Here is a 15,316-nt window from a genome sequence, read left to right as displayed (position 1 = left end):
GAGCTTTCAAATGCTCAAGACTACATTAACTACAGCCCCAGTGTTGGTGTTGCCTACTGGTTCGGGGTGCTATAACGTATATTGTGATGCGTCGTGCATTGGTCTCGATGCGGTGTTAATGCAAGACTGTAGGGTGATTGCGTACGTGTCTAGAAAGCTGAAGGTGCATGAGAAGAACTATCATGTCCACGACCTTGAGTTAGCAGCTATTATTAATGCCTTGAAGATCTGGCGGCACTATTTGTATGGTGTTCCTTGTGAGGTTTTCACCGATCACCGGAGTCTACAATATCTGTTTAAACAGAAGGATCTTAACTTGCGGCAGTAGAGATTGTTGGAGCTGCTTAAGGATTATTATATCACCATCCTCTATCATTCCGGAAAAGGCCAATGTGGTGGCCGATACCTTGAGTCGCAAGGAGGAAAGTTTGGGGAGTTTAGCATATCTACCGGTGGCAGAGAGGCCTTGGCCAACCAATTTGTGAGATTGGATGTCTCGGAGCCCAGTCGGGTTCTAGCTTGTGTGGTTTCTTGATCTTACTTATATGATCACAGCAGAGAGCGCCAGTATAATAACTCTCATTTGCTTGTCCTTAAGGACACGGTTCAGCACGGTGATACCACAGATGTTACTATTGGGGATGATGGGGTATTAAGAATGCTGGGTATTTGTGTGCCTAATGTGGATGGGCTACGTGGGTTGATTGGTGAGGAGGCCCACAGTTTGCTGTATTTCATTCATCCGGGTGCCGCGAAGATATACCAGGACTTGAGGTAGCAGTATTGGTGAAGAAGAATGAAGACGGATATAGGGGGCTTTGTAGCTCGGTGCCTCAACTGTCAGCAAGTAAAGTATGAGCATCAGAGACCGGGCGGATTGCTTCAGAGGTTAGAGATTCCATAGTGTAAATGGGATCGGATCACCATGGATTTTGTAGTTGGGCTCCCACGGACTTCGAGGATGTTCGATGCTATTTGGGTAATTATGGATCGACTGACCAAGTCAGCGCACTTCATTCCAGTTGGGACTACTTATACTAGCTTGTTCGCTTCCACGGCGTGCCAGTGTCCATCATTTCAGATCGGGGCACGCAGTCCACATCACAGTTTTGGAGAGCCGTGCAGTGAGAGTTGGGTACCTAGTTGAGTTGAGCACAACATTTCACCCTCAGACAGACGGACAGTCCGAGCACACTATTTAGATATTGGAGGATATGTTACGCGCTCATGTCATTGATTTTCGGGGTTCTTGGAATTGGTTACTGCCACTCGCAGAGTTTACCTATAACAACAGCTACTAGTCAAGCATTTAGATGGCTCCGTATAAGGCTTTGTATGGGAGACGATTTAAATCTCCGGTGGGTTGGTTTGAGCTTGGAGAGGCTAGGCTATTGGGTACTGACTTGGTCCAGGATGCTTTAGACAAGGTTAAGATGATTCAGGAACGGCTTCGCATGGCGTACTCTAGACAGAAGAGTTATGCCGACAAGAAGGTTTGTGATGTTACTTACATGGTCGGGGAGAAGGTACTGCTCAAGGTTTCATCCATGATGGTGTTATGAGGTTCGGGAAGAAGGGAAAGTTGAGCCCTTGTTATATTGGGCCATTTGAGGTACTTCAGAGAATTGGCGAGGTGGCTTACAAGCTTGTCTTTTGGATCGACAGATTAGAAAGTTGAAGTCAAAGGACATAGCTTCAGTAAAGGTGCAGTGGAGCGGTCAGCCAGTTGGGGAGGCTACTTGGGAGACTGGGCGGGAGATGAGGAGCAGGTATCCACATCTATTTGAGACTTCAGGTATGTTTCTAGACCCGTTCGAGAACAAACGTTTGTTTAAAAGGGGAGGATATAACGACCCGATCGGTCATTTTGAGAGTTGTAGCACTGTTCCACTATTTACTACTCATTTTGTACTTTATAGCAGTTATGTGACTTGTCGGGGTAGTCGGTTTGAGTCCGATGTGATTTTAGAATGAAATGAGAAACTTAGTCTCAAAGTTGAAAGCTTAAGTTGAAATGATTGATCGGATGTTGATCTTTGAGTAAATGACTCCGGAACTGAGTTTTGATTGTTTCGTTAGCTCTGTTAGGTGATTTTGGACTTAGAAGCGTGTCCGGATAGTGATTTGGAAGTCCATAGTGGAATTAGGCTTGAAATGGCGAAAGTTGAAATTTTTGGAAATTTCGACCGGGAGTGGACTTTTTGATATCGGGGTCGGATTCGGATTCATGAAGTTGGAGTATGTCCGTAATGTCATTTGTGACTTGTGTGCAAAATTTGGGGTCAATCGGATGTGATTTGATAGGTTTCGGCATCGTTTATAGAAATTAGGAGTTTAAAGTTCATTGGGCATGAATCTATGTGCGATTCGTGTTTTTGATGTTGTTCGAGGTGGTTTGAAGGCCCGACTAAATCCGTATCATATTTTAGGACCCGTTCGTATGTTTGGTTGAGGTCTCGGGGGGCCTCGGGTTGATTTCAGATGGTTAGCGGATCGATTTGAAGTTTGAAGGAAGTGATGAAGCTCACCATCTTCTGGACATATGGCCGCATGTGCGAAAAGCCTGGGTAGATTATTAAAACAAGGGTTTGTGATTTTGGCTTCATTTCAAGCACGGTTTAGACGATTTTTGAGAGGGTTTTCGAGGGTTTGTGATTTTTGTGCTTATTTTTGATTAATAATATTGCTTCCCCATTAATCTTCCCACCTAGTTGGCGTGTATTGAAGGTGTAGTTTGGGAGTTTGAGGTTAGGGATTTGGAGAGTTTGATTTGGGGATTTGGGTGACGATTTGGTGTCGGATTTTTATAAATTTGGTATGGTTAGACTCGTGGTTTAAGTGGACTTTCGGGTTTTGTGACTTTAGATTTGGGCCCGGGGGCCGGCTTTTGAGTCGATTTTCTATTTTGTTTAATAACTATGCATTTTCTTATGGAGTTGATTCCTTTAGTCCGCATTGATTTTTATCGCATTGTTTATGGCTAAATTCGAGACATTTAGAGGTCGTTTCGCGAGGCAAGGGCGTGTTGGAGTAGAGATTTGCTCGTATTTGGGTAAGTAACAATTCTAAATTTGGTTATGAGTGTACGAAACCCTGTATTATGTGTCATGTATTTGATTTTGAGGTGACGCACATACTAGGTGACGGGCGTGTGGGCTTGCACCTTAGGAATTGCGACTTGGTCAAATTTTGTGGAACCGTGTAGTTGTATAATCTGTTGTTATCTGTACATTCTCCATGTATTTGTAATGACCCGATAGGTCATCTTATGTTTTAGAACCTAATTCTGCGCTATAAAGCCTTAAATACCTCATTTTATCTTTCCTCGATTTGCGTGCACAGTCTAGGTATTTTTTCGAAAAGCTTTAAAGGCTTAAATACCCTTTCTATCTCCCCTATTTTACCGTTACTGTTCATTGAGAACAATTGTATTTCTTTCAGACTCTGTTTGTATATATGCTTTGAAGCTCGTGAGTTGTGACTCCAGATCCGAATTGTATCAGTTATTATGGGCTTTATGTTATTCCGCATTTCAGTTTTAGCTTCTATTTAGTTTAATTGATTATGTTATTGAAATTGACTAAAATTGGTTTAAAGAATCCTTTAACACTGGCTTGCCTAGCAAAGGAATTGTTAGACGCCATCACGGTCCCAAAGGTGGGAATTTCGGGTCGTGACAAGTTGGTATCATAGCACTATGTTGCCTAGGTCTCATAAGTCACGAGCAGGCTTAGTAGAGTCTGGAGTACAGAGACGTCTGTACTTATCGTCCAGAGGCTATGAAGTTTAGGAACAAATTTCACTTCTATTCTTCTCTATCGTGCGATTTTATTCTCTCATTGCTAATTGAACTCTTCTACTCTTGTTCTCTCGCAGATGGTGAGAACACGTACTGCATCTTTAGCTGAGCAGCAGCCAGAGCCCCCAGTGGAAGCTCCTATGAGGGGCAGAGGTCGAGGTCGAGGTCGTGCTAGAGGCCGAGGCAGGGGCAGAGCTTAGCCTAGAGCTCGAGCAGCAACACCAGCAGTGGAGCCTCAGGTAGAGTTTGACGAGGAGGTTCCAACCCAGACTGTTCCTGTCGGAACTACTCAGGTCCCGGAGGTGTTCATCGCCACCCCAGTACTTCAAGACGCTTTGGTCAGTTTGGTGGGCCTTATGGAGAGTGTGGCCCAGGCCGATACATTTCCCATGGCACCAGCTGCCTCTCAGGCTGGGGGAGGAGCACAAACATCCACTACTCCCACTCCGGAGCAGATGGCTCCCCAGTATCAGGCTCCAGCAGCTCCGCGAGTTAGAGTAGTTCAGCCGGTTATTGCGGCACAAGCTGGTGATGGACTAGCTATGTCTTCTAAGGGCTTATTAAGGTAGGACAAGTTCACCAAGCTCTTTCCAGTTCACTTCAGTGGTGCACCTTCTGAGGACCCATATGATTATCTTGACCGCTGCCATGAGGTTCTGTGGAACATGGGGATAGTTGAAACTAATGGGGTCGATTTTGCTGATTTTCAGATGACGGGTTCCGCCAAGAGATGGTGGAAGGATTTTGTATTGACCAGACCAGCAGGGTCACTTGCTCTTACTCGGGACCAGTTCTCTCAGATATTTCTTGAGAAGTTCCTTCCTGACATATTGAGAGAGGAGTATCGTCGGCATTTCGAGCATCTCCCGCAAGGTAGTATGACTGTTACTCAGTATGAGACCCGTTTTGTGGATTTGGCCTGTCATGCTCTCTTTTTACTACCTACTGAGGGAGAGAGAGTGAGGAGGTTTATTGAGGGACTCACTCAACCTATCAGGCGACAGATGGCCAAGGAGATTGGAAGTGAGATTTCCTTTCAGGCGACTGCTAATGTTGCGAGGAGGATCGAGATTGTTCTTGCACAGGAGAGAGGGTAGGGGTTTGATAAGAGGCCCGTCAGTTTGGTGGGTTCAGTGGTGCCTCGTCTGGAGGCAAGGGTAATTTTGGTAGAGGCCATCCTCCTAGGCCGTTTCATTCAGCACTCCAAGCATCCCACGGTGCTTCAGGTGGACGTGGCCCTCATATGCCTTATTCCGACCAGTTAGCTGACAGTGCACCACCAGCTCCTATTAGTGCACTTCCGCTCTAGAGTTTTCAGGGTAGTTACTCAGGTTGACAGGGTCAGTTTCAGGGTCAGCAATCACAGCAGTCGAGGTCCTGTTCTACTTGTGGTGATCCGAGGCACATTGCTAGAGTTTGCCCTCGTGGATTGAGCAATTCACAGCATCAGGGTTCTCGTGCCATGGTCTCGGCACCGGTGCTTCACCTCCCGCCCAGCCAGCTAGAGGCAGGGGTCAGACAGCTATAGGTGGAGGTCAGGCCGCTAAAGGTGGAGGCCAGCAAGTTAGGGCCCGTCCTAGAGATGTAGTTCAGAGTGGTAGGGCACAGCCCCGATGCTATGCTTTTCCAGCGAGGCCTGAGGTTGAGTCATCTGACAATGTTATCACATGTACTGTTTCAGTTTGCAGTAGAGATACTTCAGTTCTATCTAATCCGGGTTCTACTTACTCATACGTGTCATCCTATTTTGCTTCATATTTGGTTGTGCATCGTGATTCTTTGAGTGCTCCTGTGTATGTGTCCACACCTGTGGAAGATGCTATCATTGTAGACCGCATTTATCATTGGTGTGTGGTAACCATTGGGAATCATGAGACTAGTGTAGATCTTCTACTTCTCGATATAGTAGATTTCGATGTTATCTTGGGTATAGATTGGCTGTCACCTTATCACGCAATATTGGATTGTCACGCTAAGACAATGACCTTAGCCTTGTTGTGGTTGCCTCGATTAGAGTGGAGAGGGACTCCTTGCCATTCTACCAGTAGGGTTATCTCTTATATGAAGGCTGGTCGTATGGTCAATAAGGGGTGTCTAGCTTATTTGGCTTATGTCCGCGATTCTAGTGCGGAGGTTCCTTCCATGGATTCAGTACCAGTTGTTCGTGAGTTTCCGGAGGTATTTCCTGCAGACCTGCTGGGGATGCCACCCTACAGGGACATTGATTTCTGTATTGATTTAGCTCCGAGTACTCAGCGCATCTCTATTTCGCCATACCGTATGGCCGCACCAGAGTTGATACCGTAGAGCTTCGAGCACTCAGTGCAGGATTTTCTTGATAAGGGCTTCATTAGACCTAGTGTCTCGCCCTGGGATGCGCCTGTGTTATTCATGAAGAAGAAGGATGTATCAATGAGGATGTGCATAGATTATCGGCAGTTGAACAAAGTCACCATGAAGAACAAGTATCCATTGCCGAGGATTGATGACTTATTTTACCGGCTTCAGGGTGCCAAGGTATTTTCAAAGATCAATTTGAGGTCTGGCTACCATTAGTTGAGCATTAGGGCATCCGAAGTCCCTAAGGCAGCTTTGTGGACTCGGTACGGGCATTGTGAGTTTTTAGTGATGTCATTTGGACTGACAAATGCCCCAACATCATTTAAGGATTTGCTGAACCGAGTGTTCAAGCCCTATCTGGATTCTTTTGTGGTTGTGTTTATTGATGATATCTTGATCTACTCCCGCAGTCGAGAGGAGAACGAGCAGCATCTTCAGATTGTACTTCAGACTCTAAGAGACATCCAGTTATATGCTAAGTTTTCAAAATGTGAGTTTTGGTTGGACTCGGTCGCTTTCTTGGGGCACGTTGTATCAGCAGAGGGCATTCAGGTAGACCCTAAGAATATTGAGGCAGTTTAGAACTGGCCTAGACCCACTTCAGCCACAGAGATCCGGAGTTTCTTGGGATTGGTAGGCTATTATTGTCGTTTTGTGGAGGGGTTCTCATCTATAGTAGCCCTGTTAACCAGGTTGACCCAGAAGGGTGCCCCGTTCAGATGGTCAGACGAGTGTGAGGCGAGCTTTCAGAAGCTCAAGACTGCATTGGCTACAACGTCAATATTGGTGTTACCCATAGGTTCAGGATCTTATACGGTATATTGTGATACATCCCATGTTAGGCTCGGTGATGTATTGATGCAGGATGGAAGGGTGATTGCATATGCGCCGCGACAGTTGAAGGTTCATGAGAAGAATTACCATGTCCATGACTTAGAGTTGGCAGCCATTGTTCAAGCGCTGAAGATTTGGAGGTACTATCTTTACGGCGTGTCGTGTGAGGTTTTCACGGATCATCGGAGCCTACAGTATTTGTTCAAGCAAAAAGATCTCAATTTGAGACAGAGGAGGTGGTTGGAACTATTGAAAGACTATGATATCACCATCTTGTATCATCCCGGGAAGGCCAATGTGGTGACCGATGCCTTGAGTAGAAAGTCAATGAGTATGGGCATCCTTGCGTACATACCAGTCGGTGAGAGACCGCTTGCATTAGATTTCCACGCCTAGTCTAATCAGTTCATGTGGTTGGATGTTTCTGAGCCCAGTCATGTTCTAGCTTGTACAGTCACTCGCTCTTCCTTATTTGAGCGTATCAGGGAGCAGCATTATGATGACCCTCATTTGCTTATCCTTAGGGATACAGTGCGGCACGGTGGTGCCAAGCAGGTTACTATTGGATATTATGGAGTTTTGAGGATGCAAGGTCGTGTTTGTGTGCCCAATGTGGATGTACTTCGTGAGTTGATTCTTGAGAAGTCTCACAGTTCCCGGTATTCTATTCATTCAGGAGCCGCCAAGATGTATCAAGACTTGCGGGAGCATTATTGGTGGAGTAGGATGAAGAAAGATATAGTTGCATATGTAGCTCGGTGTCTAAATTGTCAGGAGGTAAAGTATGAGCATCAGACCTGGTGGTTTGCTTTAGAAGTTAGAGATTCCTGAGTTGAAGTGGGAGCGTATCACTATGGATTTCGTTGTTGGACTCCCACGGACTCAGAGGAAGTTCGATGCAGTTTGGGTCATTGTAGATAGGCTGACCAAGTCAGCACACTTCATTCCTGTAGCAGTTACCTATTCTTCAGAGTGGTTGGCAGAGATATACATCTGCGAGATTGTCCGTTTTCACGGTGTGCCTGTGTCTATCATTTCTGATCGAGGTACGCAGTTCACCTCGCACTTTTGGAGGGTAGTACAGCGTAAGTTGGGAACGCAGGTGGAGCTGTGCACAACATTTCATCCTCAGACGGACGGACAGTCCGAGCGCACTATTCAGATATTGGAGGATATGCTCCGCACTTGTGTTATAGACTTCAGAGGTTCTTGGGATCAGTACTTACCGCTCGCGGAGTTTGCCTACAACAACAGCTACTAGTGGAGCATTCAGATGGCTCCCTATGAGGCATTATACGGTAGGCGGTGCCGATCACCCGTTGGATGGTTCGAGCCAGGGGAGGCTCGGTTGTTGGGTACAAATTTAGTATCGGATGCCTTGGATAAGGTCAATATTATTCAGGATCGACTTCGCACAACTCAGTCCAGGCAGAAAAGTTATGCCGACCGTAGAGTTCGTGATGTTGCATTCGTGGTCGAAGAGAGAGTTGCTTCGGGTATCACCCATGAAGGGTGTGATTAGGTTCGGAAAGAAGGGCAAGTTGAGCCCTAAGAAAATCGGGCCTTTTGAGATTCTTGAGAGAGTGGAGAGGTGGCTTACAGGCTTGCGTTGCCACTGGGTTTATCAGCAGTTCATCCGGTGTTCCATGCGTCCATGCTCTGAAAGTATCACGACGATCCGTCCCATGTGTTAGATTTCAGCTCTATCCAATTGGACAAGGATTTGACTTACGAGGAGGAGCCGGTGGCTATTCTAGCCCAGCAGGTTCGTCAATTGAGATCGAAGAGTTATTCTTCAGTCCAAGTGCAGTGGAGAGGTCAGCCCGTCTAGGCAGCTACTTGGGAGTCCGAGTCGGACATGCAGAGTAGATATCCCCACCTTTTCACCAGCCCGGGTACTTTTCTATGTCCGTTCAAGGACGAACGATTGTTTTAGAGGTGGAGAATGTGATGACCCGATAGGTCATCTTATGTTTTAGAACTTAATTCTGCACTTTGAAGCCTTAAATACCTTATTTTAGCCTTCCTTTATTTGTTTGCACAGTACGGGTGTTTTTCCGGAAAGCTTTTATGTTAAAAACTGAGAAAATATGAAATTTTAGCCTTAAAAATCCATTTGAGTTGACTTCGGTCAACATTTTGAGCAAATGGACCCGGAATCGTGTTTTGACGGTCCCGGTGGGTCCGTATCGTGATTTGGGACTTGCGCGTATGCCCGGAATGAAATTCGTAAGTCCCTAGCCCAAATTATCGGACTTTGTTGAAATTTGAAAGTTTGAAAGCTTAATGACTTTGATAGTTTGACCAATGTTTGACTTTATTGATATCGGGTCCGTAGGTCCAATACTACATTTATGACTTATTTGTCAAATTTGGTGAGAAACGGAGTTAGTTTGTCGTGGTTCGGACGACCGGTTGTGAAATTAGAAGTTAATGAGTTTTGTTGAAAATTTCCTTTGATTTGATGCTAAATTCGTAGTTCTATGTGTTATTTTGGTGATTTGATCACGCGAGCAAGTTCATCTGATATTTTTAGACTTGCGTGCATATTTGGTTTAGAGTCCAAAGGGCTCGGGGTGAGATTCGGATAGGCTACGAAGTGATTTCGACTTAGAACTCAGCTTGTGTTCTGCAATTTCTGGTACTGGTCTCTGATCTCACAATTGCTAGATCAGTGTTCGCATTTGAGAACATCCCAAATCCTGCCAGGCTCGCATTTGCAAAGAGTACCTGGGTCAACATAAGTTTGCATTTGCGATCAAGAGGTCGCAATTGCGGGGAGGCCAGAGTTCGCATTTGCGAACAATACTTTGCATTTGCGAAGTGGGGCTGGGGCAGGCTTGGTCGCAAATGCAGAAGATCAATGTTCGCAATTGTGTACAAGTCATCGCATTTGCGATGAAAGCATAGATGGGAAGGACTTTGCATTTGCGATTGTTTCTTTGCATTTGCGGGGCTTGCATTTGCGATTGTTTCTTTGCATTTGCGGGGCTTGCATTTGCGATCCCCGGGTCGCTAATGCGACATCTGCAACTGATCAAAATGGGAGTTAGACAGGATTTTTGTTCATTCTTCAAATTTTCAAAACAAGAAAACCCTAGAGGCGATTTTTCAAAGAACTCTTCTTCCCAAATCACTGGTAAGTGATTCTAATCCATTTTCTTTCAATATTTCACTACATTTCCTAAGATTTCAACCTAAAATCTAATGTTTTCATGGTGGAAATTGGGGGTTTGGGAATACTTAGGGATTTTTGCAAAATGGGGATTTAGACCTCAAATTGAGGTCGGATTCCAAAACAAATTACATAACCGGTCTCGGGGGTGTACGGGTAATCAGGTTTTTGTCCGAATTTCGGGATTGGACCAAGCGAGCCCAGGGGTTGACTTTTGTTGACTTTTTCAATAATGACCTAAATTGAATCCTTTGCAAGCATGGTAGGTCATAAGGCTTAATTTGAATCGTTTAGTTGGTAATTTCCTAGATTTTATTGGTTCGCAGGTTTTTTTGAAAGGCAAAGCCGTGGTTGAGCTTTGAGTGGAATATTGGAGCGAGGTAAGTGTCGTGGTTAACCTTGACTTGAGGGATTAGGACTTGTTTGTTTTTTTCCTACATGTTTAGATGTTAAGTACAACGTATATGTGAGGTGACGAGTACTTATGCGTTGTTGTCGGGTTAAAGCATGCGGGTGGAGACTTTTTCCTTGTAGTTTATTGCTTACTTTGATCTTGATATCCATGCTTAGACTAGTTACTTACTAAATTGATCATTCTTATCATGTTTACGTGCTTTTGTGATAATTGAGTATTGATTCCAAAGTTGAGATTGGTATTGTGGAACCATTGTTGAAGTAAGGCTTGTTCTTGTTGATTCAATCTCCCTGCTATTACTTGTTCATTGTTATGTGGTAAAGGAGAGTGTTAATGCACGAAGGGTGATGCCGTGCCATATTATGAGTGTCAATGCACGAAGGGTGATGCCGTTCTATATTATGAGTGTCAATGCACGAAGGGTGATGCCGTGCCATATTGTGAGTGTTAATGCACAAAGGGTGATGTTATGCCATATTGTGAGTGTTAATGCACGAAGGGTGATGTCGTGCCATGTTATGAGAGCTAATGCACGAAGGGTGATGCCGTATAAATTTTCTTCATTGTGTTTAGTTGTTTTTAATGGTTAAAGGCATGTTGACTGTTCTGGTTATCATTTCCGTTGTATCTCTTATATCTTATGCCCCTTTAGCATGTCCCCCTCCCAATAGTACATGTTTAGTTGCTACTGTTGTTTTCTTGTACATATACTGTTATCTGCACAGGTTTATTATGTGGGTATCTTGCCTTAGCCTCGTCACTACTTCGTCGAGGTTAGGCTCGGCACTTACAGAGTACGTGGGGTCGGTTGTACTCATACTACACTCTGCACTTCTTGTGCAGATTTTGGTACCGGTCCTAAATGATCGTGAGGTTTAGCAACTTGGACTTGCTTATTGGAGACTCAAGGTAGATCTGCTGGCGTCCGCAGACCTTGGAGTCCCCTTCTATCTCCCCCTTTCTATCTCCCTAATTTTATTGTTTCTTTTCATTCGGAATAGTTGTATTTCTTTCAGATTCTGTTTGTAGAAAATCTTAGAAGCTCGTGAGTTGTGACTCCAGATCCGAATTGTATCATATATTATGGGCTTTATGTTATTCCGCATTTCAGTTTTAGCTTCTATTTAGTTTGATTATGTTATTGAAATTGACTAAAATTGGTTTAAAGAATCCTTTAACATTGGCTTGCCTAGCAAGTGAAATATTAGGCGTCATCACGGTCCCGAAGGTGGGAATTCCGGGTCGTAATAGTATTAGAGAAATTTAACCACAAATCATGTTTAGACTACGTGTTGGCATTATAGTGACCCACGGGGGTCGTGTACATATTGAATTATCTGCTAAATTGCTATTTGTACTATGTCACAATTCGTTTGTATTTTATATCTCGGTCTCTATTGTTTATTTTTGATGCACCATATCATTGCTGTCTGAGCCACTTATTATGAGTTCTGAGAGCCCGAGAGACTGGACAGGTTGACGATTGAGTGAGGCCGAGGGCTTGATTGTGAGGTATTATTCTATAGCACGTGAGTAGTCCGTGCGGATCCAAATATTATACTATAGCATGTGAGTTGTCCGTGCGGATCCAGATATTATATTATAGCACATGAGTTGTCTATGCAGATTATAGCGCTTGGGCTGAAGGAGCCCCTCCGGAGTCTGCGCACACCCCCAGTGAGCGCAGGTACCTATTGAGTGCGAGTGCCGAGTTCTGAGTGAATTGGAAGGTTGAGTGACTGTGGCCCTGAGAGGATGCATTTGATTTCATTATTTTTGCATTAACTGCCACCATTGTTTGAAATTTCTAAAAGATATTACACTCTGTTTCACTTGAACTGGTCATGGAACAACTGTTGACCTAATTTATCGAACTTGAGAGCATGCCTACTTTCCTATGTTGAAAACACTGTAATTGAACTATAACCGTGAAGCTCGTCACTACTTTCAGTTGTTTATTTAGTATCATTACTTGCTAAGTTGGTTGTACTCATACTACACCATGCACTTCGTGTGCAGATTCAGGTATTCCCGGACACAGTGGGTGTTAATTTTCGCACACAGTTGATCTTTTGGAGATGTTGAGGTAGCTGCCGACGTTTCGCATACCTTTATTATCCTTCCCTATCTTTCCACTTATTGTATTTGGTTTCAGATTTTCATAGACAATATTTTTCGGACATGTGATGTATAGATGCTCATGTACTCAGTGACACCCTGATGTTGGGCATTTTCGCGTTGTATTTTGGGTTTCTATCCAGTTTATGGGAAGTTGTTATCATTTAAACTATTTTAAATGATAGATAGATGTATAGATGCTCTGTTAAGTGTTGGAGTTATTTCATTAATATCGGCTTGCCTAGTACCACGATAGGCGCCATCCCGACGGGTTAGGATTTTGGATCGTGACAAGCAGGAACATCAACAAGCTGAGTATATACAATAAAGTGAAAGACGCAAAAAATAGCAGTAGTGAAGTAGAAAAAGAAGAGGAAAAATAGAAGCAACGAGTGAAGTATACGCATCTTTTGCGATAAAGAAAAAGCAGAGAAGGAAGAAGAAAAAAAAAGCAATGGCCAAGAAGAACTGGAGGAAACATCTCCAGGAAGAAAGAAGAAGAAGAAGAAGAAGTATAAAGAAATATAGATACCTGGAGTTTTTCAGAGTTCCAATATTTAAGGAGTTTCTTAAACCGAGAAGCTGGAACATCTTCAAGCATATGGAGTCGTCGAGTGTCATCATTGCCATAGGCGTCAAAGTTGTATTTATTCAATCTACTCTTGTGCTTTTTCCAGGCAGCTTGGACTGTTTCCAAAATCCATTTTTTTTCCAGCTTCATGAATATCATATTTATCCTACAATTGGTGTCAAATATGTTATTGCAAAAAATATGAAACATTTTCAACCAAAAATTAAAAATGAAGAACTTCAGAAATTGGTATATTCCCATATATCGTCTTTTGTATCAATCATCCTCCAATCCAAAATATTAAGAGGACATAGAGTCGCATTCATTGCCAACATGTTGAGGAGGCTTCCAAGCTGTAGCACAAATGCTTCACTAGGACCAACAAGCTGATTAAAATTGTTAAGTAAAATCAGTTTACGCTCATGTCGTCCATGAACATATTTCATCTTTGTTTTACCTTTTTTCTTTTTTGAATAGAAGGTCATACAATTATACGAACCAAAAAAAATCACCAAATTACTATTGTTGATACATTATTTATAACTAAAATAGGATGTAAACTTCTTTGGATAAAATATATAGTTCTTACCTTGTTCTTCACATTGTTCATCACTGATAGGAGTTGTAGAATTCAGTTGAACTTGTTCCTCTACTACTTCTACTACAAGAGTGGTTGATCTAGTTTGTACATGTGTTATTACTCCTAGATATTGTGACAGTAGCAGATTCTCTTCAATAATATTCGGCCGCTCTTTGTTTGATTGTCTAGCAGGAATAGTATATTTTTGGCTAAACAAAGTCCTTATTTGGTTTGCCAAAGATGCCATAGTTCCAGCTTTTATGTATGCCGTGCCTGTCTTTCTTTTGGATTTTGAAGGTCTTTCTTGACTCATGTTTATCGGAATCTGTGACGAACACATATAAAAATAGGGGGAAAGATTTAGATATGAGTACCAAATTGATATAAATGTCAAAATGAGAAGGAAAATCGAGCAAAGGCTAACTGCTAGTTCACACAGAAATAGAGAATATAACGTTATATATTGTCAGCCATCATCTAACCTATAAAGATGCAACACTACTTCAAATGTCAGAATGAGAAAGAAAAATGAGCAAAAGCTAACTGCTTCTTCATTATTATAAGGCTACAAAGTAGATATAGATTCAAATGGAGTTCAAATACCAAGGTCATATGCAAGAGCTGCTCGGATATAAGAAAAGCTTGGAATTGAAACAAACTAATCTTGAACTGAAATATATTAAAATAGCTCCATGTATCAGACTATTGTATCAAGTACTTAGTTGTCATGACCCAAAATTTAACCCGTCGTGATGGTGCCTATCGTGATACTAGGCAAGCCGACATCTCCAAAACACTTTCAACATTTAACAAAAATGAATTAATATATTTAAAATAACTTGCGTCTTTCAAGAAAACAGGGTAAAACCCAAAGCATAAGTGCGGAAAAATTGCCCGACATCGGGGTATCACTGAATCACGAGTATCTAGATATCCAGTCTAATACAAATAGTGTCTGAGAATCAATACTGAAAAGAAAGAAAACATAAAAAGAGAGACAAGATTTGCGGACGTCGACAGCTACCTCGTAGTCTCCGGTACTCGATGGCGCACGAACTCAACGACCTCCGTGATCAAACACACCAAGATCTGCACATAAAGTACAGGGTGTAGCATGAATACAACCAACTCAGCAAGTAGTAGAAATAAATAAAGAACTGAGAAGGTAGTAACGAGCTATACAAATACAGTTCATTTTCAATAATTCCAGCAAAGAATAGACATGCTTTAAAATCCGACAGTTACAGTGCAGGTAATCCGGATATAGAATCATTCAGAAATTTTACAACAATGACAGATAGCAACTAAATGCATCAACAAATAGAAAACAAGTACAACCTCTCAGGGCACCAGACACTCAACTCATCACAACAGCTAAATCACTCGGCTCTCAGCCCTCAGTACTCACACTCAATAGGTACATGCGCTCACTGGGGGTGTGCACACTCCGGAGGGGTTCCTTTCAGCCCAAGCGCTATAATCCG

General features: G+C 43.1%; 1 protein-coding gene across 16 annotated transcripts in view; it reads right to left on the bottom strand.

Moving 5' to 3' along the window:
• Positions 1 to 15,316, bottom strand: part of LOC107790112 (uncharacterized) — a 44,030-nt gene that overhangs the window by 9,616 nt on the left and 19,098 nt on the right. For 13 of the 16 annotated variants that reach the window (XR_012704423.1, XM_075242027.1, XM_075242025.1 and 10 more), the window contains 3 exons: positions 14,857 to 14,921; positions 13,842 to 14,157; positions 13,214 to 13,638 (listed from right to left, as the gene is read on the bottom strand). Coding sequence is in view for 15 of the 16 variants with exons in the window: in XM_075242027.1 (XP_075098128.1) it covers positions 13,214 to 13,513 (300 nt within the window). In the remaining variant the exon portion in view is untranslated. The remainder of the gene's footprint in view (positions 1 to 13,213; positions 13,639 to 13,841; positions 14,158 to 14,856; positions 14,922 to 15,316) is intronic. The other 3 variants (XM_075242036.1, XM_075242035.1, XM_075242034.1) reach the window with 1 other exon arrangement.

The sequence above is a fragment of the Nicotiana tabacum genome, chromosome 21, assembly GCF_000715075.1.
Source record: "Nicotiana tabacum cultivar K326 chromosome 21, ASM71507v2, whole genome shotgun sequence".
Taxonomy (NCBI): domain Eukaryota; kingdom Viridiplantae; phylum Streptophyta; class Magnoliopsida; order Solanales; family Solanaceae; genus Nicotiana; species Nicotiana tabacum.
The sequence above is the reverse complement of the archived record's forward strand: the minus strand, read 5'-3'. Positions and strand labels throughout refer to the sequence as shown.